Here is a 26,084-nt window from a genome sequence, read left to right as displayed (position 1 = left end):
CACGTGGACAAACTCAACCATATTTTCACGAGGGAATTCCTGGAAGCTTAGTATTCAGACACATCAGCCATCAACAGGAACATAGAGATAAACAACATCTACACACTATTCAAAAGAGAGAAGAAAAAGAAAAGAAAAAGACCAGAACACCTCCTCGCTCAGCAGTCAACACCCAGATAAGCAGGAATTAACACCAGGATTAACACCAGACAAACAATCAAGCAGTAAACAATACCCTAATCAAAGAACTACCAATTCAGACAAACAACCGAGCAGTAAACAACAGCCTAATCTAGGAACTACCAAAGAAAAAACAACCCCATCAACACTGACAGGGCAAGCTACTGATATAAACAGAGAGCAAACCCCACTCCCTTCTAGCACTAAAGCTGTTACTTAGACAGGTAACAAAATGTCTGCAAGAAAACAGCCAAGCTCAGAGAATCCCAAGGACTCCACAGTTCAACTCTGAGCTACATATATTCTCTTCTATTAGTAATAACTACTGTTATTATCACAGCCATCTTCTCTTTCTACTCATTTATAGTTATATCTATGTATCTGCTGTGTGCAGCATAAAAAGGAAAGTTGCAGTCCCTTCAAAGAAAAATTAGTGTGCTTTGCATAATGAACATCATTATCCAGATTCTATTATTCATAGCAATGTATTCCTAACAAAATACTAAAGACCTGAATGCAAAGACACTGACAGTATTTACTTTAGTTTTTCTTTTGTATTATTATCTCAGGAATACATTCAATACTCCTAAAAAAAGGAACAAAGAAAAAAATGGTTATTAAGAACAACTGCTTAATTTGCTGAGAATAGGAAAATAAGTATTTGTTTCTTTGGAGTAGGGGTGGACAAATTTTTGGAGGTAATCTTGATGGGTTTTGCAAGGATACTTTAATAGCTCAGTGGCTTTAAGAGAAGCAATGGGTCTTCCATGCATCTTCTAAATCTGCTTTGGAATGGAAGTTTTGGTTGCAAAGTGAGAAGAGAAGAAGCCCTTGCTGCTTATAGAGACATTTTATTTTACCTAGCATTTTGCTGGTTACTATCACCTTGCGCATAACAAATACAAGTATTAAATGAAAAGTAATGCTTCCAAAGTTGTAAGTCACCAAGAGATGGCAGTACTGACATTCTAGAAGTTCTGACATGTTCTTTAGCATCTGTCCTTTCACTTCAGTTGGTGAGGGGTTGTTGTGAGAACCTGTAGTGAATACTCTTCAGTGTGCTTTAAGTAGTATGCCATGACTGAACTTTTGACTGCCAAAGAAGTCTCTTCAATTGAAATTCATCACTGAATACAGATTGTTTATGGTGATGACTGTGTTGATGTGAGTACTATGCGCCCCTGGGCCAAAAGATGTAAAGCAGGTGAGCTGGGAAGAGATGAGGTGACCTGTGGCAGCAACCAAATAGTACTTTATATATGTTGAGAGCCTTTGTATATATTTGTGATTTTGCCTTGTGTAGTGTTTGTTTTTAAAATGCCCTTGAGAAAAGTTTTCCAAAACACAGTGAGCTCCAATAAAATCATTTTTACTGACACCTGGGACTTCTCCCTCCCTCTGTTCCTTCCATAAACATTCACAATTTTAGGATCCTTGAAATAATAAATGGTTGCCATTTTTCAATTATCATTGCTTGTTTAGTAGTTACTGCAGTTGATGATGGTAGTACATTAAAAGAAATGCTGTGGAAATTCATTGTAACCAGAGATACCATGCAGTACAAACATTTGATTTAATTGGGTCATACTAAGAAGAGACTATTCATCCTATTCCCAAGATAGTTGTCCTCCTAAATTCAGTTCTGGCCTACAACCAATTAGAGAGTATAACAAAATATTGTGAATTAATCATTCTCATTGTTTAAATAATGTTTATTGAAATGGCTATACTTGTTGCTCTATGTCAGCCTTGACTAGATGGACTTTAACAAGGGCATAAAAGACAGGTTACTGGTTGACCTGTCAAACCTAAATTATTTTTGCTTCCTAAAATTTCCTAATGATATCTTATATTAGAGTATATTTAGTACAGTTTATATTCAGTTTATTCTTAATATAATTTTACTGAAATTATTACGTTGCATTGAAACTAATTTAAACATCACTGATTTCAGTGAGTTATTTATATTATATTATATTAAATATTATATTATATTATATTTCCTCTAGGAGTCCAAAGGGAATCTCCCTTCCTTTTATCTCACAAATAATGTGATGTAGGTTGAGCTGAGAGGGTGTGACTGACCCAAAGTCACTGAGTGATTACTTTATTTAAGGTTGAGGTTGGACCTGAACTAAGATATCTCCTCTCCTAGTCCAGCACATAAACCACTACATTACACTAATAATTTAAGTACTGTGAAGTGTACAAGAAATTTTATTTAGTTGCTAATGTATTAGATTTGTATAGTTATGTGACAGCACCTAGCTGATCTTCACTGATCTCAGAAAGCTAAGCAGGAATGTTAGTACTTGGACGAGAGGCTGGCAGCAGATTCTAGGACAGTAGGCTAGATAGGGATGTTTTTAAAAATCCTGCAAAAAAAGCAGTGTCAAACCACATCCATATTGCTACCAGGAAAACTGCATGGATTTAAATCAGGAATTTACTTTGACTCAAGAAATGTTTTACTGTACAAATCACTGACTACTGAGAGATTAATTATGTACGGTACCATTTTTGTTCTTTTTGTTTTAACTGTCATATCCCTGGAATGCTGAAAATAATGAGATGAAATGGTATCCAAGAATAGTGTTTAAAGATTTCTAGTATCAAAATGTATATATCCCAGTGTTTATTTCCATATTAACTGTAAATCTTCCTTTGTTTTTCTAATATCAGTACTATGGGTAGATCTGAATGGGATAAATTCATTGATCCCAGCTGAGAGAATTATACTTCATAATAATAGATACTTAGATTTTTTTTAAAAAAAAAGTACAAAAAACAAAAAAGAGAGTATATGTGTGTATATTCTCTTTGCCCCTCCTTTTGGTGTTCCTAGATAGACTCCCCAAGACAAATATTCATGGCAGTGCTCTATTTTTTTTAAAGGTCACAGATTGTTATTTCAGTTCCTAAATTGTAAATGTCACTGACTAATTATGCACTAAAATATTATATTTATTTGTGACTCTCTATAGCATATGTTTTTGGTTACAAATTGAGAGTACTATAAGCAAAAACTATTAGTGCATGTGTGTGTGTGTGTGTATAAATCTATATCTATAGTATAAATCTATATATCTATGTCTTCTATTGCTGTTAAGCATCTTAGGTGCTGAATTTATATCTATATCTATATCTATGTATGTGTGTGTGTGTGTGTATGTGTATATATATATATATATATATATATAAATATATATAAATTCAGCACCTAAGATGCTTAACAGCAGTAGAAGATGTATTTCCAATAAAAAGAAAAATTGTCATTTCTGTGTATCATCCCAGCACAAGCCAGAATTTCAGAATCAATGTAACATGCTTAGTGCATTTTCTTATGCTGTTCTAAGAACCCTGGAATTTACTGAACAACCCATTGTATTGTATGAAGTTTGGTGAAAGAGATTAGAAAGGAAGAAGAACTATATGAGTAATTGGTCTTCTTTTCATTTTCTCAGTACTGCTGTAATAAGCTTGGGGAACATGGTGAAGGTCTTATAGCTTAGCACTCCATTAAGAAAGAACATCATTCTGGTGTCTTCAGTCACCTCTTGCCTAGAGATGATAAAGGGAGTCCAAAGTCCTCCTGTGACTGGGAACGACTGGTAGTATATCAGAAATAGAAGCAAAACTGTGCCACTCAAAATGGTTCTTGACATACCTTAATATCCACCTGATGATTTAATAGCATAGTTCACTTGTGGAAATATTTCATCATCTTGGTGAAGTTGATCGCTCTCCATGAATGATGATAGGCAATTCCTGCTGCTGCTAGTCAAAACCTTCTATTAGTTTCTGGGGGTATTAAGTCAGAAAAATGCATTTAGAATGACAGAAAATTGTTCTGCTTGAATAAGAGATTAGAGATGAAGGTAATCAGTTTTAGTAAAGAAAGGGGATAGGCAAAGAAAGGAAGAATGTCATCTCATTTAAATACAATAACATTTATGGATATAGCAGTGTATGCCTATCCACTTAACTTGTTTCTCCTAAGCATCTCTACATGTTACAAATTTGCTACATCCAGAGGGCAAATGACAGCTTGATGGTTGCTGTTGTGTATGTTGTTGTTTTTTCCATCTAGGCTTTTGCTTGTTTCATAAGTGCATGTTTTTTTTCCAGAGAAGAATCAAAATATTCAGTGTTCTTCTACCTCAAATAAGAAAGAAAGTCAGGGTTCAGTAACAAGAACCACAACTTTATTAATATATGCAAATGAAGTTGAAGTGTGGTAATTGGGAATTCAGCTGAAGAACCAGTGCAGCCACTTGCCAAGATTCAGTTATCCCTGGACTAGCCCTGCCTTGATGCAGGCAGCATGTCCATACCTGTGCTTAACTAGTTACTAGTCAGTAAAGGAAGGTGCTCCCATCTAACAATTCCCTCTCTAAGCTGCAGAATTTTGTATAGGTACTCTAGGCAACTGTCAAAATAGTTCCTTTCTTTTCCAAGCCCATAAAGACCAGACTAGAAAGTTTATTTTTTTATGTACAAAATAACAAATGTATGTACAAGGTCAGTATAAAAAAAAAATATAAAGTTATTGTCATGTAAAATCTAGTGGAAGAGAACACTCCTAGGTGTTCTCAGAGCAGTAAAGCATTGCACTTATTATGTGACACTTGCAATCTGACTCAGGGTCTTTCATGGGACCATAACTGCTAACAAAAGCTGGAACTTTCTAGATCCAAGCCTCCTCTTCTTCTGTACTTCTTGCTGAATTGTGACACTATACAAAACAGATATTGTACAGTAGGCCTCATGTAGCAGGCATGCTAAACCAGATAGACATAACTTATGACAAATGTGTATACGAGCTCTATCTCTATGTTGTTTTGGTTGGTATATTAATGTGAAGTGCTTCTGTATTTTCTACGTACATAAGAAATTTCTTTTATCTCCTCCAACCATTAGTGGCCTCCTTTGAGAAGAAGAGTAATATGGAAATATATTACATTTTTAAAAAATGTTATATTGTCTATTCATCCAACAGTCTTGGATGGGTATATCACAGTATTTAGACTAGGTATTTTCTGATTTGGATTCTAACCAAAAATGCTGGAATCATGGAGATGGTATTACACTATGTAGGAAGTTCCAAGCAAGGCGTTTTTTTGCAAAGTCAGTAGTGGGTGACAAGTCCAGTAAATTTAAAGTTTTCAAATATTTGGTGAATCCCTTTGGTATAGCTCCAAGATGATGATGATGATGATGATGATGATGATGATGATGATGATGATGATGAAGATGATGATGATGATTCTCCAATTAATTTTTTCTTCTCCTCCAAATCAAATTTCTTATCCAACTTCAATTTCATGCCAGGTTCTCTTCATTTCCCTCTTGGGTGAATAAATTATCAATTATCATAGATTATCAATAATGCCCAAATCAATACATTCCTCTTAAATTTGTTGAAGAAAGATCACCCACTGCAGTGCAAACCACTGGTTCCCACCTCACCAGTCTCACTCTTACATTCTTGGCTTTTGTTTTCTGATATTATGGTAGAGCTGCTTCAAAATTCTGCATGGCAGATCTTAAATATGCAGTTGTATCCTAATTTATTTATTTATTCTTTTATTTATTAAATTTATATGCCTCCCATCTTATTTAATTAGCAAATGCAGAATTGGGCAGATATTTGTTTTCCACTGTATGTTTATCTAATCTAGTATTATCAATATCATTCTAATATTTCTCATGATCAAATTCACTGAGAGTCGTATTTATTCCTTTCACAACATTTTTTCCAATTAATATGATAAACAAGCAAGTATGTTAATCACACAAAGATGGAACATACACCTTAGATTGAAATGAAAACAGATTTTATTGTTTAAAACAAAAAAACCTTACAAGAAAAATGATGGTACCTCTTTCTTTCATCTTACATTCAATAATCTACATTCTCAACAGGCTTATGGAAATCAGAATATGCTTAATGATGCATGTAGATTAATTAATGTGAAAGTATCTCCAATTTTCCCAAATACCAAGTTCTATACTTTCATAATCATTCGAACACATTACATGTTTGCTTCAGGCTTCTTACTTATTGTTGGTATAAAGCATTATTGTAATATTTCAAGATTGATATAAAATACCATTATTGTTCAGAATTATTGATATAAGATTACTAATTTCATGTCTTGTTTGCTGATCAAGTATGCAACTTATATCGAGAATGCTTATTGTTGGTATAAAGCATTCCTAATCATGGAATTCAAGCGTGCCTAGCTATAAAATATAAAATACAGAACACAAAAGCATATTAACATAACAATAAAACAAATTTATACAGTTACGTAATAAAACCATTAGTGTTAATTAATTTAAAATATTACGATACAAAGTTATTATATATTTAAATATACTGCTACTGCTGGGCTACAATGCAATATAATGGAAGAGACTTTTTAACAGGTCATAGAGCTGGCCAAGCAGAAATTCATGGTTCATCGTGTCAAACGTGGCTGAGATTATCAAAGTATCATGGCAAACCCAGATACAAAGATATAGGATTTTTTATACAGGAAGAACAGAATCCAGTTTAGGGAAATGCAAAGTTCGTTACTCTGATAACAGAACTTTCCAGAGAATGTTAATTTCTAGACTGAGGAGTTTTGTACATTCTAGAATTTTTCACATCTCTAGATCCAATATAATACAGTTGATATTTATGGTGGTGATAAACCATAACCACTGTAGCTACTCAAAACCATAACAACTGTAGCTACTCAAAAGCTCATCATGGCTGCGTTGATACCCTCCTAATGTTGTATGGTCATAGGCCTAGAAAGTATTGCCAAATGTTTGAATAGGAAAACATATGTTTCTCTAATACCATGAATATTTGATACTTTTAAATTTTCTTCTTTCAATTTCATAGCGATGTATTTTTCTCAGAATTTGCAGTTGGACTAGGGAACAGATTTTATCAAATCCTTCACATTAAGGGAAAAGAATTAACTCACACTTTCCTGGTTTGCATACAAATGGAAATCCAGGTATGGGAATAGAGGTGAAGAAAAGGTACATGGGAGCACGTGTTTTTGCAAATATAAGCCAAGGTATATTGTTCTAAGAAAGTTGGGGTTGACAGTCCACAACATTCCTGTACTTCTCATATGTGAAATGTCAGGTTCCAGGAAGGCTACAGAAAACCCACATTACTTTCAGATCAACAATTGCACAATTTAGTCCATGTTAAACCCAGGCCATGAAAAGAATATACTGGAACAAAATGTGTATTTCTAGTGTATAAATGTTATAAAATAGAGTGTTACAAATGAAAGATTCCAAATTTGTTCATTCCAATAAATATATCTAAGTATCTCTTTCAATATTCTGAATTTCAATTGTCTTACTTCTGATGTAAATCAGGGGATAGCCTGGCTTACAAGTTCTCTTTGGAAATATATTTTTATTTATTATTTTGTGTATTATAGTTGCATATAAATGAAAGTACACAACAATGAAAAACACAGATGTAATTTGTCTTTAGTTCCAAATAGAGGATTTTCAGAAAAATACCTATTGTTTTAATTGATAACAATAAACAGCATTTTAGACACAGTGGTTCACATTCATCATGCCATCACTAAACTTCATTTCTTTGCAAGTTCACCTGTGAGCCTGAGCTGCACAAAATAGGTGGTTGTTCTGCTTTAAAAAGGCTCAGCATTCCATTAAAAAAAAAAAAAAAATCCGTGGTTTAGATTAGAAAACAAATAATTAATTTTTCTAAGAATGTATGTTTGTATCAGACCAAAAGATAGTTTTGTATTCTAACTCTAGCAGCAATGGCTAGGCGGATGCCTTTTAGAAATTTGCATATGGCAATAGTACCCTGTATTATTTTGAAGACCCAGTAATTGGACCTGATAATGCATCTGAACAAGGAATTTCAGTGTAATCATTACTGCTAATATGCATTAGTTTAATCTATCCTTTCATACCTCAGAGTTCTGGGACTTGCAGGTTCAACACATGTGAAAGACACATTTCATTATGAAAATCTGGAGCTGCCCTCTGGGGCAGCAATAGCTAGGTACTTATAGCATGTTTGGGCGCTGCAGTCTTTTCAATCAAGTTTCAACTGAAGATTTCATTCAAGTACTGTACTTTAGACAGGCTAGATGAGTTCCATCTGGATTTTATATATAAGGCCCGGTTTTTAATTCTCTCTACAGCTGCTTTATAATATTTGGCAATCTGCTTATTGAGCATACTGTCAGAAGTACCATTGGTTTGCAAGCAATGAGTCATCTTCTGAAACCACCTTTGTAAAACAGAAGATCACCTTTAGAGTTAATTCTTAATAAAACTTTCAAATTAGTGCATGGTCATATTACATTTTTCAAAATGCTATTTGTCAGTTGCAGTGCAACTCCTCCTGTCACGCAAATGTTCTTTTCCAGCTAGCTAAAAAGCCCATTATGTTTAAATGTTCTTTCAATATATGTGCATGCTTAAAACAGAAATAATTCAAATATTGGTAGCATTTTAGACAAATATTTATTCATCCTTTGTTAATTATTTTGTTTCTATTATCTGTTTCATCTCAGATAGTTTTTTGGAATTGTATGAATCAGATTAAAATCAGAGATTGCTTGACTTTTGCTGAACCCTGTTTTTTTTTTTTTTAATTTATTGTGCCAGTTTCATTTAACAGGTAGGGCAGTACAAATAGCCATATTCCCTCTTCACTTCTCTCATGTGGTATTACATAAATATGCAAAAGACAGTCCTATGTGTATTTTTCCAGAAATCCCCTTTACTGTACTAATTTAGTGTTTTGAATTGTGCCTCAGAACTAAATCCTATGCATTTCTAGTTATACATAAGTCTCATCGAGAAGAAAGAGGATTTCAGTCCTGATTTGATAGATACGTTATTGAAAAAAAAGAGATGAGCTATGGGTAGAGGCTGAAGTCTTACTCGGAGCTCATTTAGATCTATACCAACATTATTCCCCTTTAGAAACCCTTAGTCCAACTTCATGAGACCAGTCCTTAAATCCCTAAGTGTCCTTCCTTATGAGTGAAAGCTGGTCTACCCAAGATGAGAACCATGTTTGTATAGTGATCTTTAATCTCTGGTTAAAGTTTACCTTCTGTCCAATCAGTTAGTTCCTCTAATAGTTAGTGATAAATGGAATTCTATTACATAAACTGAACTTTTCTTAATACTGTTTTGTTTTGTTTTGTTTTTGCTACCCATAGACTATGACCAACATAGAGTGCTTCTGAAACTGAGAGTCTTGGGTGTTGAATAGCAAAATGAAGTACATCTAGTTCCTAATGATATTCCTGGAGAATGAATGTGAATGTGCAGAAATAAGTGTCTTACCACTTTGGTTCCACATAACCATTGTAGAGTCTGTTCTCAGGTTCAGTTTAATGTTTTTTATGCTGGAAGGCATATTTACTGGGCCCCTTTCTGAGGAGTGAACCTGGCCTTATGGCTCAGGAGTGGTCAAAACAATTGAGTGTGTTTTGCTACATTATACATTTATAAAGATCTTGTGATGGAATACCTAGCAGACCTTAGGAACAAGTGGATAAAAGAAGACTGTTGCAAAAGAGACATCTCAGCTGAGGGGAAGAGGGAAGCATGAGAAAGATGCTCCAAAATAATTCAGTTGTGCTAGGTATAAGTTGATCCATAGAATTATATTAGCAGGCTTTCAAGATCCTATGACCTTAGCCTATTAATAATTCATTATTCTGCCTAGGAAGTGTTCTTTATCAAACAAAATGTCAGTGACTAGATTGATATTATAATAGAAGTGGATAGGATTACTCATGATTACTGTGCTTTCTCCTGATACTTAATATTTGTGTATCTGTACAGTTTTATTTTAAGATCTTAACATACTTTATCTTAATATACACTTAATATAATAGTAATAACACCCAGTATAAAGGGAAAAAAGAATTTGGTGCTTTCTACAGAATTGTGTATGTAAGCAGGTTCCCCAAGTGACTTTTCTATAGGCAGCTTCATAAGTTGATAACACGCTTCTCACTTAAGAAGAGTTGACTCTGTGGTATTTCATTTTCTTTTCTAAAATTCACGAGCTGCATATAAATTGGAGGAGGGGGGATGAAAAGCAAATTCACAGTAATTATATTCCTCTCTCCCTCTTTCCTTCTGCCTTGCATTTATTGGTAAAATTACCCATGTGTATTACTGATGTTAAAATATATGCCTAGTAAAGAACACTTATTCATTTTTACTTATATCCTTTTATTATTGCTATTATTACTATTACTACTACCACTGAGTATTTAAATAGGCAAAACAAACTTTGTAGTTTGGAAAATGCCATGTAAATTGTAAGCAAAGAGGCAGTTGCTTAAGCGCAGAAATAACATATCAAGTCATGGTTAGGAAGACAGAGCTTATTGTAATGTATGCTGCAGGTATTCATGCCTTCCCAGATACAGTGCTAATTAATAATTATTTCTCACAGTGGTTGTCCTCTCCTCAGTATGCTCAGTAAGGGCATCAGAGGCATCTATGGAGATGGGGACAAATCAAGGTAGGGGACACATCTATGCAATTGAAGTATGTGGCACATGCAACCACGTTAAAAAGGGTGACTTTTTTTTCTTTTTTAAAACTTTCCCTGCAGATATGACTGAATAGCATTGCTATTATCCATAAATTATTCAGAGTCAAGTTAGCAGTTTTAAATTCCAAGATAATCTTAAGTAAGTCCACATATCCTTGATCAGCACTTAAACAATATACATGTGTCTGATCTGGACATCAGTGATTATAAGCCACCACCAGAGCTTTAATATCACCTAAACATTAAAATACTTCTCACTCAGAATAGTAGAGTTATATCAAGTGAAGGGTATTAATGTATGAATCAGCTTTTATGAAACATCAGTTTTTAAAGAAAAATGTTCATTAAAAAAAATAATTTTACTTCTCAGCATTTTGGGCACACACTAAAATTCTGAGTTTTTTCCAACCAATTCTAGATAAAAGATAGTGTATGTCTATGTGTGTGTGTGTGTGTACACACACACACACACTGTCATTCAAATATTACTGGAAGGAGCCATCGGGTCCAGCATCCTATTCAATGTAGGGATCCAAATTCAGGCATCCCAGATGGGTGATTATCTAGCCTCTGCTTGAACACATCCAATGAAGAGGAACATATCACCTCATTGGGTAATGGGTTCCATTATTTAAATATTCTTACTGTTAGGAAGTGATGGTTTTGGGTTTTGTTTTTTGTTTCTAATATTCAGTTTGAAAATCTGCATTCCTATAATTTGAATACATTATTTTATGACCTTAACTTTGGGACTATAGTGAATAAGTTGTGATCTTCTGTGTGATATCCATTCCACTCCCACCCATCCCTCACAGTGGGGGGAGGGTGGATTAACTTATTATCCACAGAATTGGACAAAGTTTTTCATATTTGCTCAAAGCTGAATCACTTCCTATGATTTGGAAACTATAATTCTGCTGATGCAGCCTAAAGTTTTATTTCCTTTTTTATTATTATTATTATATATTGCAGTCACTTCCCACTGCTAAATCCTGTGCAGTCTGCAATCAACTACTATTCCAAGATCTTTTTCAAAAAATACTATTATTGAGCCAGATTTCACCCATCCTATATTTGTACATTTGTTATATGTTTCTAGTATATACAGGTAATCCTCGTTTAGTGATCACAATTGGGACTGGCAACTCATTAAGTGAAGCAGCTTAACTAAGATTATAAGCATACTTGCGGTTTCACTTAAGTTTTCATTTGCTTTGCAGACCTGTGAAGGTTGTAAATGTGAGGATTGGTCACAAAGTTACTTTTTCATCACTGTCATAACTGTGAGCTGTTGCTAAATGAGGAAGTCACTAAATGAGGACTACCTGCACATACACATAATGCTATTCCCTTTCAGGATATGCAACTTTATTCAAAATACAGAGAAAGTAAGCAGTAGTAACCAAAAGAAATTAAAAGCAGGAGTTAAGCAAAAAGAAAATAAATTATAAATCAAGTTTCCACTAGATCTAATATTTACCTCTTTATATCTTGCTATCCTTGCAAACCCTCCTTGCTTCCAACATACCCATTATATGTTGCCTTTTATTCTTTAACCTTCTTACTTCCCTCTTTCTGAGTATCTTATGAACTCCATCCAACCATAACTTTCTTAGTCTTCCCTTTTTTCTTCACCTGTTTATTTTTTCTACACATATTTGTTTAGTGATTCAGTCCTCATTTGTTTTCTTTGTGTAATCAAACTATCTCTGCTTATATACTTCTTTCGTACTTCTTTCATTTGTATACCATCCACATTCATTCATCACCCATTCATTAAATACCTGTTCCTACTGCATTCAATATACTGTTATGTTTCTCCTAACATAGGAACACATATATACCTAACCACACACACATACATATAACAAAGTGGTTAGAAGCATGTACTTATCTATAGCCATTTTTGCTTCTTTTGGCAAACATTCCTTTTCACTAATCACATGCTACTCCCCACAGTTGTATGAGCATTTGCAAGTTTTAACATTTCTCCATCAATTTTCATATATTTAGTAAATATTCTCCCTGGGTATATATGTCCTTGCTCTAATTTTTTCACCAAAGCCCAGTTTTATCCCATAAATTATTTCATATTTTATGGAAGCTAGGATCATTAATAACTGCCTTGCAGGCCAGCATACAGTTCTATGTATCCCACAACAAGGTACCCTCAGGATCCATTTCAGTTTCTTAAGTCACAGATATCAGCTTTTATTGACAACATTTGTGTAGTCAATTATTCACTTGCAAAATTATTCTTTCCCTTTTCAATTCTCTTCATGGCTTCCACTTGACTCCCCAGGGCTTGAACTTCTTTCAAAATCTGTGATACTACAATCTGTAGTATAATAATAACTGATTTTATACTATCGTTTGTCTTTCCCCACTCCCATGTATTAGCAAGAAGAAATAATCAATGGACTTGTCTTGGAAGTTACTCTGTCACGTCCATGATCCTGTCTCCTGTTCCATCTCATTTCCCCTATTTTGTTTTCCCCCTACGAGAGCCTGAGAACTTTTTCTGAATTCCAGTAGTGTAGAAGATTATATATTTCTCTTGCTTCTGCTTGTTTGGAGTGTCTTCCTTATTCAGAGTTGTTTTCACTGTCAGTTTCTGTTGTAGAACTTCCTTTCTTTGAACTGATAAATCTTCATTCTCTCTCATCAGTTGAAGTGTAGCCACTTGCTGCCTCAATGCATTTACTTTTTGTTCAAGGGTTGCCGCTAGTTTACAGTTGCTGCAAGAATGTGTGCTAGATTTTTCTCACGCAGGAAGGAGAAAAGTATTGTAAGTCACAACTGCTGATTCCTGTCCATTCATCCATGAAGTGCTTGTATTATTCACTTGGTATCCATCTATATCACATGCTTTCCCACTATTAAGTCTTTTAATGCTTTCTAAGATTTCTTACCAGTCATAATTTAAATTATTAAATCTTGATGTGAAAAAAGAGTTTTTAATTTATTATGGATAAGAAAAAGAATTAATTAATTAACTACTGGTGTCAGGTAGATTTGAGTAATATAAATTAAAACAAAAGGGCCTGAGAATATAAAAAATATCCTGATGGCTAGAGGACACTGTGCCATCTTTAATCTTAATTCAATCTCTTTTTTTTACAGGGTATCAATAATGATGTTTTTTTTCTTTATTAGATAAAATAGTAAAGATTGAGCCAGAAGCTCTGCCCAGTTAGAAATTAGTCTAGTTAGCGCATGATCAGAAAGGTGACATGAAAGGAATGAACAACCAGAAAATGTGAAAAGTCAAACTTATTTGCATTACATGTTCCTCTTCACAATATTGTTATATCATGGTACAATCCTTACAATTCTCTTCCTTTTTGTACTTTACCTGGTTAATGTAAGCTCTATGTGCAATCAGAGCTTATTTCAGTAAAGTGTTTTGAAATGTTTAAGATGACTTTGCATAGGTAGCTAAACATTCCTGCAAAATTTTTGTTTTTGTTTTAATATACAAATTTATAATGTATTAAGTGTCCTGTCTCCCTAATTAGCAACAGTGCAACTAGAAAAGAAGTTTTGGGGCTAAGCTCACAAAGCCAGTGTTACTACTTTTAAAAAAGACGACTGACCTTGTTTTATACAAAGGAGGAAGTATAATAACACTGACGTGATGGAGCCACCTCCATTAGTAAGTCAGAAAGACCAGGAACATTTATCTCTGAACAAATTAACAAAAACAGGTAACACTGATAAAGTCATTATCTCAGCCTAAGCACATTTTAATGTATTGGATGGTCAGTGATGTCTTTTTTTTTTTCATTGAAAAAGTCCATTTACTAAGAAGCTACTACATGAAATATTTGCATTTTCTAATCCTTAATGCATTTTCTATTAACAGATACAGAAGTGGTATATAAAAACAGGAATGGACATGTTGTTAAACTGAATGTAGAAACAAATATAACTACATTATTGCTGGAAAATGCAACTTTTGTAAGTATTAATTCTTTATTTTTAACAAGAGGTTACATTCCTAAGGGGTTTTTTTTCCTTGAATCTATACTCAAGAGTTATTTCAAATCCATTTCAAATACAGTTTTGAATGTAGCATATTATTGTGGCATGTTCTTGCCTGCTTTATGGACTCATAGATAAACAAAGTAACAGACGTTGAGACCAGCAAGATAGGAACTGATTGGTAGTACAGATACATGTTCCCGTTATTGTAAAATCAAGTGATTGTTTATAACATGTGGGTTATTAAATAAACTATGTTTAAAACAAACCATGCCACTCTTTTATTGAATTATAGCATATCTACTTAATTTACCTATTTTTGGTAAAAACTGTTGTTCTTGAAATATTGCAAAATGCAAACTTTAAAGAGGACAAAATAAAGATACCATGTAAAAATATAATCTTTATTGGTTATAAATGTATTTGTAAATTTTAACAAATAAAATCTTCAACATTTATAAAGTCTGTTCATTAAAAGTTAATGATTCTTAACTGATTAGTTAACTGATTCTTCTCTGAAGCAGTTTGGTAGCACCTCTTCCAGCTAACAAATGTTATTAAAAGGTATAACTCTTGTGAGCTGCAGTTCATGTTGCTGCACCTCACGTAAACAGATGTGGATTTTAGTAACATTTAATGGTTGGAAAAGGTCCTACCAAGACTCCTCCTGATATTTGCCTACCGTAGAGTAACATGTCTCTCCTCCTACAGTGTCTGATTTTTTTCCGTCATTCACTTCAGTTCTGTGAATTGTAATTGTTGAAAGGTTTAACCTGGAATTAGTGAAATAAAGTTTGGGGTGATAATGATCTGATAAAGAATAAGTATAGAATTACCTTACATTTAATATAGAACCAGAAAGCCAGTTTGGTGTAGTGGTTAAGGTATCAGACTAGAAACTGGGAGACTGTGAGTTCTAGTCCCACCTAGGCATAAAGCCAGCTGGGTGTCCTTGGGCCAGTCACTTTCTCTCAGCCCTAGGAAGGAGGCAAGGGCAAACCACTTCTGAAAAACCTTGCCAAGAAAACTGCAGGGACTTGTCCAGGCAGTCTCCAGGAATCAGACATGATTGAACAGAGAGAGAGAGGGAATTATTTTAGTGTGCATAACTACTTTACTTATTGAGGTTTAAAGAAAAATATGCTTGTCACTGGAATCTGTGAAAGCAAGAAAATTGAAGGTGGAAAGAGAAAAAAAGATCTGCTTTGTAGTGTTGTGTTATCAGGTCTTCATTTGGCTATCATCCTTGTAATCTATCGTCCTGGCAATACTTATGGTTATGGTTGTCAAATACATTATTGAGGAAGGGAAGAGGCTACTACTAATTGTCCAGAAGGCATTACACCCTCATGTATCACTGTCAAATAGGGAATTAAATCTCAGGTCATGAGAGATGCTTTTTCCAGAAAAAGCAAGACATGTTCCTATTCATTTTACAAAGTTAGACATAATATTGCAGTCAAACAGAAAGACTCAGTCCACCCTGGATGTCCTGTCTTTCAAAACAAGTAATAGCTTCTTAATTCATCAGTATGGATTACAAAGCTGAAGTTTTTGTTGGTTGTTTTTGCATTTTCATAATGATAAGAAAATGTAGTGGATTGGTACTATTATTATGGGTGCCACAAAGAGTCATTTGAAAATCAAACATAGAAGAACAAACTGCAAAACAATATAATTGTAAAGAAAGGGAAACATATTTCATCCAATACATTTCCTGTCAGAAGCAGATTGCATTAATTCTGTCCAGAAAAATTATCCTGAATTTTTCTCTTCCAGCTTTTTCAATTTTATGAAAGTAGGTTTGATTTTGACATTGTCTTCAAATTAGAAGAGAAATGTGGATAAATTGTTATGGGTGGAATGTAGTATTCTTACACTTATTTAGCTTCAAGGTAGCCTGATGTCTGATTGCCCTACTTTTCCCTGTACAATTAGTCTGGCTTTCATGCTTCAGTTCAGTTCCAAGGAGATCATTATACAGAATTCGTCCCATGGAACTTTCTCAGAGTGGGAAGGGTGGATAACCAGGGAACCTTCAGACTGATGGTAAGATATCTAACAGAAAACAACACAAACTAGTAACATTGGCTACCTCCAACAATAAATTAAACTATTTGAAGATAAATTTGAAAGATAGTCTCAAGCTCCTTTGGAGTAACATGTAAAAACAGCCTATTTGGTAGAAAATGGCATTATTCTTTGTTCTATATATATTTATGCCACAGTCATGGTATACCTTAACTTAGTAGGGACCATTTTAACTTGACTCCTGTACTTTGACAAATATTCTTACTTTATCTGGAGCTCTGTGCTCTATCTTTGGCATCATCTACTTAGTTCTATGTTATGCAGCTTACCACAGTTCAAACAGATTGAGAAAGATTCAACATGAAATGACAAATGTCACTTCTCTGTGTTTTGAACTGGAGAGATTTATACATTCTTGCTCTATGCCTATTCCCACAATCTGTTTATTTAGATACTTATACTATTGTTACATTGCACTTTCTTTCTTAATGTGGGATTTACCCATTACTTAGAATATTATTTCAACAGCAGAGTACATGAATTAGTAATCCACTACTGTGCTTTTTAATTTAAAAAAAATATTCAGACTACTCTACATATCTTGATATGTCTTTTCATTTTTTCAATATACAGTAAACATAGTACAGAAAGTATTGTACGCTGATTAGTTTAGGGCAGAAAGAGTCTTAATGAGAGGAGTGATTCTGCCTGCATCAGAAACTATTAGGATGTGCAAATCATTGAAGCCATTTTAGGATCTGTTCCTTGAAACCATGATATAGTCGCTTGAATTTGAATGTGGCAGCTTTGAAGTACTACTATGGTCTTCTTGGCTTCACTTCAGCAACTAACCTAGTGGAAGTGTTTCTCAGATATGCATATGGCTTCATGGCTTTCAGGAATGGATTCTACAGTTGTCAGATGATTTGCATAGCCCTAGAAACTGCATTGTTTAGATCAGTGTTTCTCAATCTCAGCAGCCTTAAGATGTGTGGACTTCATGGACTGGCTGGCTGGGGAATTTGTGTGGAGTTCATCTGGCTGGAGAATTCTGGGGAAGTGTGGAATTAAGTCCACACATCTTAAGGCTGCTGAGGTTGAGAGACACTGGTTTAGACCTTAGATTTAGAGGTTCTTCAAATTAAAACAAGCATAGAAAGACTGGAATGTAGGGTAAAACCCATAGAAGAAATATATACAGTTAGTGGGGCATGATCACTTCTCCTTCTATGAAATCAAGACTCAAACAAAGCTTACAGAGTATTGCCCCCATATTGAAACACTTGGGTTAATTTTCTTGGGGATTAAAAAGGGTCAAAGATGAAGGGGAAAGTATAAGATGGCAATTACTCAATAAAAAGAAGGGTGGAAGGTAGCAATTACTCAATAAAAAGAAGAGTAGAAGTCATAATTCTATGTTTTCTTTTTTGTTGTTGTTGTTGTTGTTTTCCTTTTTCTTATTTTTTATATACTTTTTCCCCTTAATCTTCTTTTAATTTCATACACTTTTATTGTACTGAAAAATTCTAATAAAAGAGAAAAAGAAAAAAAACAGTTGGGCTAATTTTCATATAATAAATAATAAAAATATGAATTAATTACCCTCTCTAAAAGGTGGCTAAGGAGTTTCATTTTGAGATTCCACTGATGAGTGGAATCTATTCCCAATGTGGAAATACATCTTTTAAAATGCATAGCCAACTTATTATTTCTAGGGTGTAATTGAATATATAAGGATTTTTATTGTGTATGATTATATTTCTGTACAGTATGAATTAGGATATACTGTAGATATGCTTACTGATAATAGTAGTCCCCCATCATCATCTATACCCATTCATTAAATACTTGCAATGTATAAGGATCCAAACAAAAGTAATAAATTTTGATAAGTAAAGACTGACTTGTCTTTACTTTATTTCAGAATAATTATTCATAAGCACAATAATAATATTTCAGTTATATTATTCAATACTTCTGTATACAAAACACTATGATAACATCTGAGACATTCCAGAGGATTCTGCATTATTGCAAAATCACTAAAAAATGGATGGTAGATGAAACTATGTCATATGCATTATTATGTTAATATAGTTCCCTTAGTTTTTGTTTGTTTATAATAATTTTAGCAGATATGACTTAATAAAGCAGAGTATTATTAGCAGAGCCCAGAGTCACTCTGTAGTAATCGCCCAGAGTCACTCTGTAGTGAGATGGGTGGTAACAAATTTGAAATATAAATAAATAAAAATAAATAAATGTAAAAATACAGTGATTTGTTCATTGATATTTTTGTTTTCTTCTAATATTTAAGTTGTTCTTTGGTTAATATCCTAAACACTATTACTACCAATTTTAATTCACTGGGTATTTCATATGTCTCATTATTTAATTTGGAAAAGCTTCTAAACAGAATTAAACCTAGACACCTCGCTGAAGCTCAGTTGAACTGAGAATATTAATTCTATTCATGCATTTGAATTTTCTTTTAATTTTCTACCTTTAAAATTCTGTATGTAATCCAAACATAAATTTGCTATGATAGCTCAGATGTATAGTTGCCTTTTTTAGTTATTAAATGCAACACTGTTGGTAGGGTTTCGCCTGCTTTGGTAAGATGTCAAGTCCTTGGTATTTCATGCATAAAATATATACATTTAGTATAAATAACATGCATCCAAAACCTCATGTAATATAGAGTCTGGTTGTATTAAAATTATTTCTTTAGTCCAGGAAAGGGTTACAAGAGATCAAATTAATCCCATACTTGTTTTTCCAGTATGTCTTCCAGACTGAGCTTAAATAACATGGGGTACATTCATAATTCATTTAAAGTGGGCCTGCACATAGCATTAAATTTCAATAGTTCTCCCTTATCTGATCTAAGTTAAAGATCAGGTGTGAATATTTTAGAGGACAACTGGAATAGGCATTGCATTAAATTATTCAGAAGACTCATTATGAGATTCAAGTGACACTTGCTTATGTTATGACTTTTAACTGCAGCATTGCACTAGCTAATCCATTAATTCTGTTTCACATTGAATATATTATTTATTTTATTATTAAATTTGTATTCTGACTTTCTGTTTATACCAACACCCGGGAGAGTTTACATCAATTAAAATATGCCAAGTATAAAACGTAACAATAAAAGTGGTACAACGATACAGCTTTAAAATTTATCATTAAAATAAATAACTATTAAAAACATGGGGAAAAAGTTGTGTTTTCAGCCAAATACATATCCTTAAGGAGTACATACCATAACCTGGGAGCCACACAGGAGAAGGCGCTTTCTTTCCACACTCTCTCACACCCTTGAGTTTTCATATGAACCTGGTAAGCAGTTTTAGCACTACCTCCCTATGACTTGTACCAACTTTGGAGGAGAAATTAAGGCAAATCTAATCAATGTTACTGGCAAAGTATGAGGAAATTGCCACAATAACCTTTGTCTGTTCTGGTAAGAAAAAAACTCCTACAAATATCTTGTTTTATGGTTTAAGAGATTTATTGCTTAGATTCTGATAAAAGTATAATTTATAAAAGTATATTTTATTTATAATATATATTTTTTACCTGGAAAGGCAGATGTACATTATTTTTAAGAATACCTAATGCTATCCCAAAGCTTTATCAGTATGCAGAGTTTCATGTCATGTTTATATATGCATATGTGAACCAACAGTTGGAAATAAAAAAGTTGGAAATTTAAAAAGTAATGTTCCTTCCTTCATATTAGTGGCAGATCGAGGGGCCTTGCAATTATGCTTAATAGGATCAGGAAATGCTAACCTATATTTTACATTAAACAAGTTTTTTTTTAATTACTATTGGATATAGAAGGAGATAGGATTAATTATGAATGAAAGATCTAAATTATTGTGGGTACATATGAAAGGAAGAATCCATAGATTGGTAAAACTGACTATTAATGCCTACCAGAGATGACTTTGGGGATATATTGTACAACATTTTGAATGACTGTGATCTGGGGGGACAATTATTCAGTTCAGAGACATGTTTTGAATGCATGGTTAAAATGTAACTGTTCATATGTACATATTGCAAAGGAATGAATTTAAATACTAAAGATGATTGATTTGATTCTTTATGATGAAAGATTGAAAAAGAATTTAAGAAGGATACAAAGGCAATGAGAGATTCCGAATGTGGGTCGGAACATAATTTGGTAGTGTTTATGAAGACTGCATCTTGCCTAAGAATTGGAAAAACATCTTTATTGTTTCCCTATACAAAGGGAAAGGTAGCAAAAGTGAATTCAAAATTACATGGTAAAAAAGTACTTTGTTACATGTGCCCAGGGTAGTACAGTGGCTTTATGTTGGGCAGGAGGTAGGCAACTAGTTCTTTTCCCTTCAATAGGAGATTAAACATTTAATAAATGTAAGAAATAAAGATTATTCTACATTTTTAGGTTTGGTAAAAGTGTATGTTAAAGTGAATAGGCTTGAAGGATCAAATGTTTTGTACAAATACAGAGTTGAAGATTGGTTGCTGATTGTTATAGAAGTGGTATATGGTAGAATAAAGTATGCATGGGAATAAATGGAATGCTTAGAGAATGTTTCACTTTTAATAGGGAGTAAGGCAAGGATGTTCCCTTGATTATTTAATATATTTATGGACAAACCTATAAGGATTTTTTATGTTAAAGGTGTGTTGGTTGTGATTATGAAGTTTCATCTACTTTCATATGCACCATGTTGACTGAGAACCTGAAGAATTTGCTGTGAATGCTAGATAGACTGTATGATACGATAAGAAATATGGATCTGAAAATCGATGTATCAAAGACCAAGGTAACTGTGTTTGACATGAATAGCTGAATAAACAATTAAAAGTTATAAAGAATGTCAAAAACATAGAGCAAGTAGTGAATTGTGTACTTTGGCAGAGTTTTTACTAAGATGGGAAAATGCATGGAGACATTTTAAGATGTGCAAATGCTGGTAAAAAGTAGTTCATATTATATGGCTATTTTGCAGTTTCAAGGCTAGAAAAAATGCATCTGATGTTGATGTATCAATGTAATTTATCAACAACAAAAAGAAAGAAAAAGAACAGCAGAAAAAGCAGTCTTGGGTTCCTATATTTGGCACTAGGAGTTCCCAGGATACATTCTAGTTCGTGGTAGCCACATGTATCTCCACTGCTGCCATGCAGGCACATGACCCTCCTGCCAGCTTAACTTAGCCTTCCACTTTTTTATTAGCACAGCATATATCAGGTACCTATGACAAGAACATTACTATCTTCTAAGGAAAAGTAATATAAAGATTACATTAGCAACCTTGTTAGTAAGCCACATCCTAAAACCTTGTTCAATCTTAGGGTTCCATGGTGAGGGCAAGTTGACAGGCAGCTTCCCTCCTGAGCCAGACTCTGAAGAAAAGCATCCTAAATTAGCCATGAGATATACTTTGTTGAGGCTGACAGGTGCAGAATTCACATAGCCACACTTGCTGCTTTCAGGACCAGTAAAATGTAACCCAGTAAAAGCCTTATAAAGCTATAAAATGCAGCATATATCATATAAATCAGTGGCCCTGACTTCTCTAGCTATTGGTTCCTTGCTGTATTAATAAAAGTCTTCTGTGCAAACTTGCTGTCAATGGTCTGTTGCAAGAAATGCATGTTTATCAAAGGAATAAAACATATCTGTACATAAGAGAGTGCTTTTATCTACTTCATTATATAAAAATGAGAGTTGGGTATATCAAGAGAAACAAAAGTAAGTTGATTGAGTTGGGGCTGGCATGCTAAAGTGTGTGTTATAAAACAAGAGATACAGTTAAGAATGAATGGAGACTGAATGAATGTGGACTGAATACAAAAGTGAGTGCCCAATACTAAAGTGGTATGCTGAGGAGTTTTGGTCACATCGAAAGAGCGAATGAATATTGACTTACAGAATAAATACATGAAGGAAGAGTGAATGAATTGAAGGAAGGGAAAGACCAAGACAGTTGTGGTTAGATGGAGCTGAGATCCTGATGAAGATCATGATTAATAGTTGAAAGAACAAAAGACAATGTATGAGTAGTGTATGGATGTGATAGAAGCAAGGACAGAAAGATATGGAGCAGTATACTGAAAGTTATTGGTATCAACTACCTCTATTTCCTTTGTTTGCTTGTTTGTTTATCGTACATATTTCACTCACTCACTGCATCTTACTCTTTTTTTATGCATTGCATAAGGGAGCATCTTACATTTGTAAGATGAAGCAACTTTGATAGAAATTAATAAAGACAGAACAAGAGTTAAATATTGTCTGCTCTCCACCCCCTTATACTTTCCCATGTTTGGGGGGGGGGGGGGAAAGGATGGTGTTGACATGAAGCAGACTGTCATTATTGTTTTTAAAGCATACCAAATGAAATATATAAATTGGCCTTAAAAAAAATAGGATAAACTAAAATGAGAAATTTCCCATTCTTAGTGGACACAGGCATGTTAGTATATATAGCCTATGGTGGACATTTCCCTCTGCATTTTCTTTTCTTGCTTTAATTCTATCAAAGCAACTGTTTAAAGATATTCATCTCATTTTTTCCTTCATTTTTAAATGTCTCTTTTGTCTATAGTTAGGAAATATCTTCAGATACACATAAAATAATTTGCTTGAATGGCTTCCTTGCAACAATTACAATTTGAGCCTTCCTCTATATCAGATCCATTAAATCTGTCACCACCAATAGCTCTTGATTAAATTGTAGCCTCAAATTCAATTGGGTGTCATGTATTGTTATCTAGACATAAAGTGTGATTAGATTGATAATGCTTCTTTCTCCTCTATATTTGTTACACTGGTGAGAAGAGTTTTTGTTTTTACATAGAAAGTTCAGAGGAAAAAGGTTAGAAATAGGTAGATCGTGCTGCTGCCCTTTCCAAACTAATTTGTTTATGGCAAAGGTGGACTTAGCCTTCCAAAAATAACTGAGCTGTTTCAAGTACTGCCACAGGATACAAATTTATCCATAATTATTTAGATACATGTTTACATTAAAATCTGAAAAACGGTTTTAGACTGGGATCTAAAGGTCATTTTCAAAGACTTTATGCTGTTAGTCAGGATTTTCACATTTTTTTTCTTTTCTTTGAATGATATATCAACATATTATAGCACCGACTGCTTTTGAAATTTTCCACATACTTCTCATTTCAGTTTTATTATTGTCCTTAAACATTAAGCATAGTTATCTGTAAAGCATGAAATGAGTTAAAATGAATATTTTACAAAGTGTGTTAGCACCTCTCTTCCAAGCAATAAATCAGCAGCATTTCCTGGAAGACTTGCCCTACTCCTTGGAAGGCAGCTTGCAATTGACTGAGTGTGCAAACAAACTGTGGGCACTGACAGCAAGCCAAAATGTTTGTGGTATATGCAGGGAGAGGTTGTGGGGAAGGAGCAAATAACTAAAGCAATGTCCCAGCATTGCAGTGGAAGCTCTGCTCCTTTTGTGTGTGATATCATCAGATGTATGTACAAAAGCAGTAAAGGTTGCCTTATGACATTGTGGCACAGGTAATCTCCAGTTTATGACTGAGTTCCATTCCCAAGGTCTGTCCTTAAGTCCAATTTGTATGTAAGCCAGAACAGTATTATTGTATAATACTGTGTAAGTAGTATTGTGTATTTAACTTGAATCATTGTGTATTTAACTTGAATCATTGTGTATTTAACTTGAATCATTGTGTATTTAACTTGAATTTTGCTACAATAGGCTCTGTTCTTAACTATGGGTCATCCTTAAACTGGGTGTTTTTAACCCAGGGACTATGTATTGCTTTCATAATTTTGAAGAAAGCATCAGATCCTATAGATCTGAAGAAAGCATCAGATCCTATAGATCCTATATAGGATCCTATATAGAGGATCCTATATCCTCTGTGGCTATGCATGCACATATATGCACAAGCATTTGAAGGTGCTTTGTTTTCATTAACATTGTGATGAATTCCTTTTGAATGCTGTGCACAGCCCCAATATCCTAAATGTCTTGCACTTCCTATAATCAACAACATGGCACAGGGCCAGGTGACTTGCAGGACCACCTCTCCCTGTGGTTATCTGCATGTCCTACTAGGTTAGATAGGATGGGTGTGCTCCAGGTCCTCTCCCTTACATGTTGCCACCTGATGGGACCTTGGAAGTGCGCCTTCTCAGTGATTGCCCCAGCCCTTTGGAACAGCCTCCCACATAAGATCCAAGGAATCCCTACTTTTTTAGCCTTCTGGAGTGCAGTGAAGACCTGGCTCTTCCCCCAAGCATTAGGCTAGGATGGGGATGAGCTGTGAGGATGTTTGGTCTGGAGCCTGGGGGGAAAGGTACTTTTGTTTTTAACCACATTTTCATGGATTGTTGTGAGCCACCTAGAGTCATTACATGAGATAGGCAGCCATATAAGTCCTGTAAATAAACTAAATAACTAATTCTCTTATGTCTTCATAGGTAACTTTCAAAGCATCCAGATATTCAGTATCTCCAGATTTAAAATACGTTCTCCTTGCTTATGACATTAAACAGGTAAGCACAAATTGGAAGATTAAGTACTAAAATATATGCTATTAGTAGTCTGAACAATGATATAATGAAATATCCTTGACCTTGACACAAATATTCTTTAATTACCAATATAGTATGTTAATGAGTTGGAATCAGAACTGTATTTACATTTACTTTTTGGATTAAGTTGGATCTGAGTAGTGTTTGAACAAAGGGCATGCATATAAGATTGTTCTGGTAGAGTCACTATTCTTAATTGTAACTGATGTCTTTACAACAAGGCTGGTCAAGGCTGCCTGGAAGAGGACACATAATTGGGTCTGGGTGGTGGTCAGTTCCTCTTTGAGGGAGGGGGTGGTCCCACTGGCTCTTAAGGAAGCAGTGCTACACCTCCTCCTCAAGGGGCCTAACCCAACTAATCTGGATAGTTTTCGTCCAGTCTCCAATCTCCGCTTTTTGGGGAAGGTTGTTGAGAAAGTGATCACACAGCAGCTTCAAAGGGCTCCGGATGAAGTGGATTATGTGGACCCCTTTCAGTCAGGATTCAGGCTGGGATATGGGACTGAGATGGCACTGATTGCACACTTGGATGACCTCTGGCAGGAGCAGGATGGGGGCAGTGCTTCCATCCTTGCTCTTCTTGTCCTCTCGGCAGCCTTTGATACCACCGATCATGGTATCCTTCTGGACTGGCTTCAGGAGTTGGGGGTAGGTGGCACTGTGTTGTACTGGTTCTCCTCCTTCCTCCGGGGTTGGTTCTAG

General features: G+C 34.4%; 1 protein-coding gene across 1 annotated transcript in view; it reads left to right on the top strand.

The window, feature by feature from the left end:
* Positions 1–26,084, top strand: part of DPP10 (dipeptidyl peptidase like 10) — a 259,921-nt gene that overhangs the window by 102,802 nt on the left and 131,035 nt on the right. Inside the window, exons 4-5 of the mRNA XM_088146483.1 lie at positions 14,634–14,728; positions 25,269–25,343. Of these exons, the coding sequence (XP_088002609.1) occupies positions 14,634–14,728; positions 25,269–25,343 (170 nt within the window). The remainder of the gene's footprint in view (positions 1–14,633; positions 14,729–25,268; positions 25,344–26,084) is intronic.

Source organism: Python bivittatus, unplaced genomic scaffold (assembly GCF_059951505.1).
Source record: "Python bivittatus isolate LINGU-HERP-01145 unplaced genomic scaffold, Pbiv_v1 ctg000480_np1212, whole genome shotgun sequence".
In the NCBI taxonomy this organism is placed as follows: Eukaryota; Metazoa; Chordata; class Lepidosauria; order Squamata; family Pythonidae; genus Python; species Python bivittatus.
Note: the sequence above shows the minus strand (reverse complement) of the source record. Positions and strands in the feature narration are given on the sequence as shown.